This window comes from Alosa pseudoharengus, unplaced genomic scaffold (assembly GCF_046254945.1).
Source record: "Alosa pseudoharengus isolate Yale_2024_CS ecotype anadromous, Long Island Sound unplaced genomic scaffold, YU_APseudo_1.1 YU_APseudo_1.1_scf_10, whole genome shotgun sequence".
In the NCBI taxonomy this organism is placed as follows: domain Eukaryota; kingdom Metazoa; phylum Chordata; class Actinopteri; order Clupeiformes; family Clupeidae; genus Alosa; species Alosa pseudoharengus.
In genome coordinates, this window is record NW_027468565.1 from 34,294,097 (window position 1) to 34,296,596 (window position 2,500).

General features: G+C 43.6%; 1 protein-coding gene across 3 annotated transcripts in view; it reads left to right on the forward strand.

Moving 5' to 3' along the window:
• Nucleotides 1-2,500, forward strand: part of furinb (furin (paired basic amino acid cleaving enzyme) b) — an 83,979-nt gene that overhangs the window by 66,494 nt on the left and 14,985 nt on the right. For all 3 annotated transcript variants that reach the window (XM_076270563.1, XM_076270556.1, XM_076270546.1), the window contains exon 9: nucleotides 1,049-1,261. In XM_076270563.1, coding sequence (XP_076126678.1) covers nucleotides 1,049-1,261 — 213 coding nt within the window. The remainder of the gene's footprint in view (nucleotides 1-1,048; nucleotides 1,262-2,500) is intronic.

Below are 2,500 nucleotides of genomic sequence, written 5' to 3' on the forward strand. Positions count from 1 at the left end.
CTCACACACATCACAAGCAGAGTCCGAGGCAGGGAATTATGGTCTTAATTACAGCCTGGACGCCTCCAACACGAGGCCTCGGCAAAACAGCATGATGTGTGTCCGTGCTGAATGGATTATCTCTGAACCATAACTGAGTTAATTGTGTTTGAAGCTAGTTCGGCTGATTAGCATTCCTTGGTTAGCAGAGAAACCCACACCAGCCGTGACAGCAGGGATTCCATCACAGGAGATTAAAAAGAAGGAACAATTAGTGTGTGATGTATTAAGGTAGATGGCAGCGAAATAGCCCATGTGTGTCATTGTGCTTTGTGTGCTGTGTTTCAGTGATTTTGTGTGTGTGTGTGTGTGTGTGTGTGTGTGTGTGTGTGTGTGTGTTTGTGTCTGTGTCTGTATGTGTGTGTGTGTGTGTTTGTGTGATATTTTTTTTTTTACTGATGGGATGTTTTTGTTTTACCATCTGTTTTGTGGTTTTGTCTTCTCGCCTTTTCTCTGTGTAAGACTGGTGTGTGTTCAGTCGTCATTCTGGGTGTTGCGTCCACTTCAAAGCTTTCCCACTGACATCCTGCTCCCTTGATTTCTGTCTTCATTCTCAAAATGACGTAAGAGGACCGAAGGCTCCCAAGGTTCTCGTATCAGAATAATTTCCCGACTGTTGGACAGACCCATCAGCTATGGGCAACTAATTCACTTTGTGGTTCAATTTATTAATTGAAATGAGGCACTACAAACCGCCTGCGCTGTAAATTAGTTCTGATAATTATGCCAGAGCAGATGGGGTGTGTGTAGAGCAGTTCAGCTTTGTATGGGGTGTGTGTAGAGCAGTGCAGCTTTGGATGGGGACTTTGGACAAATCATTTTTCACACCAACATGTATGCTCCTGCACCCAGCATAATTTTGAAACACTTTCCGTCTGTGTGTGTGTGTGTGTGTGTGTGTGTGCGCATGCGTGCGTGCATGTTTGTGTGTGTTTGTCCACGTTTGTGTGTGTGTGTGTGTGTGTGTTTGTGTGTGTGTGTGTGTGTGTGTGTGTGTGTGTGTGTTTAGGGCCGTGGCGGGCTGGGCTCCATCTTCGTGTGGGCGTCAGGTAACGGCGGCCGGGAGCGGGACAGCTGCAACTGCGACGGCTACACCAACAGCATCTACACGCTGTCCATCAGCAGCACCACCCAGCTGGGCAGAGTGCCCTGGTACAGCGAGGCCTGCTCCTCCACCCTCGCCACCACCTACAGCAGCGGAGGCACCGACGAGAAACAGATAGTGAGTTACACACTTACAGCGGGGAAAATAAGTATTGAACACGTCAACATTTTTTTCAGTAAGTATACTTCCAATGAGGCTATTTGCATGACATTTTCACCAGACATTAGTATTAACTCAGATAATCCACCCATATAAAAAAATCCAAACATTAAAGTCCATAGGTAGAGTTATGTGCAATAAAGTGGAATGACACAGGAAAAAAGTATTGAACACGCCTGCAAAAATGTCTTAAATACTTTGTGGAAAAGCCTTTATTCGTAATGACAGCTTCAAGGCATTTCCTGTATGATGAAACTAATCAGTCACAGTATTCTGGTGTGAGTTTGGCCTATTCTTTTAAACAGATAGTCCTTTATATTGAAGATTTCAGGGGTCCCTCTTGTGAATCCTGATCTTTAGTTAACTTCCAAAACTGTTCAATTGAATTGAAGTCAGGGCCTTGATTTCTTTTCTCTGAAACCAATTGAGAGTTTCCTTTGCTAAATGCTTTGAATCATTGTCCTGCTGGAAAGTCTAGCCATGTCTCATCCTCATCATCCTAATGGATGTAAAGATTCTCCCAGAACAAAATGACTCCATTCATCATTCCTTCAACTGTATGAAGTCTGCTAGTACCATGAGATGAAAAACAGCCCACACCATGATGCCACCACCTCCAAACCTCATTGTTGGTATGGTATTTTTAGTGTGATGCACAGTGCCATTTCTCCTCCAAATATGGTGTGTAGTATGACATCCGAAAAGTTAAATTTTTTAACCAGAATACATTCTCTCAGTATTTCATAGGATTGTTCAAATGTTGTGTAGCAAACTTTCAACGAGCTTCGACATGTTTTTCTTCAGCAATAGAATCATGCTGGATGAGCGTGCATAGAGGCCATGGCAGTGGAGTGCATTACCTATGATTTTCTCTGTAACAATTGTACCTGCTGCCTACAAATCTTTCTGGAGCTTTCTCAGAGTGGTCCTTGGCTCTTGGGCTACTCTTCTGACTATCCTTCTGACTTCCTGGTCAGAAATCATGCAAGGAGATCCTGTGCATGGCCAGTTGATGATGTAGTGATGTTCCTTCCACTTGCAGATAATGGCTCCAATACTGCTTGCTGGATGATTCTGAAGTTTTGAAGTGCATCTGTAACCAGTTCCATTGATATGTTTTGCAACAATAAGGTTGCAAAGATCTTGGGAGAGCTCTTTGCTTTTACCCATCATGAAATGTTTCTTGTGTGACACCTT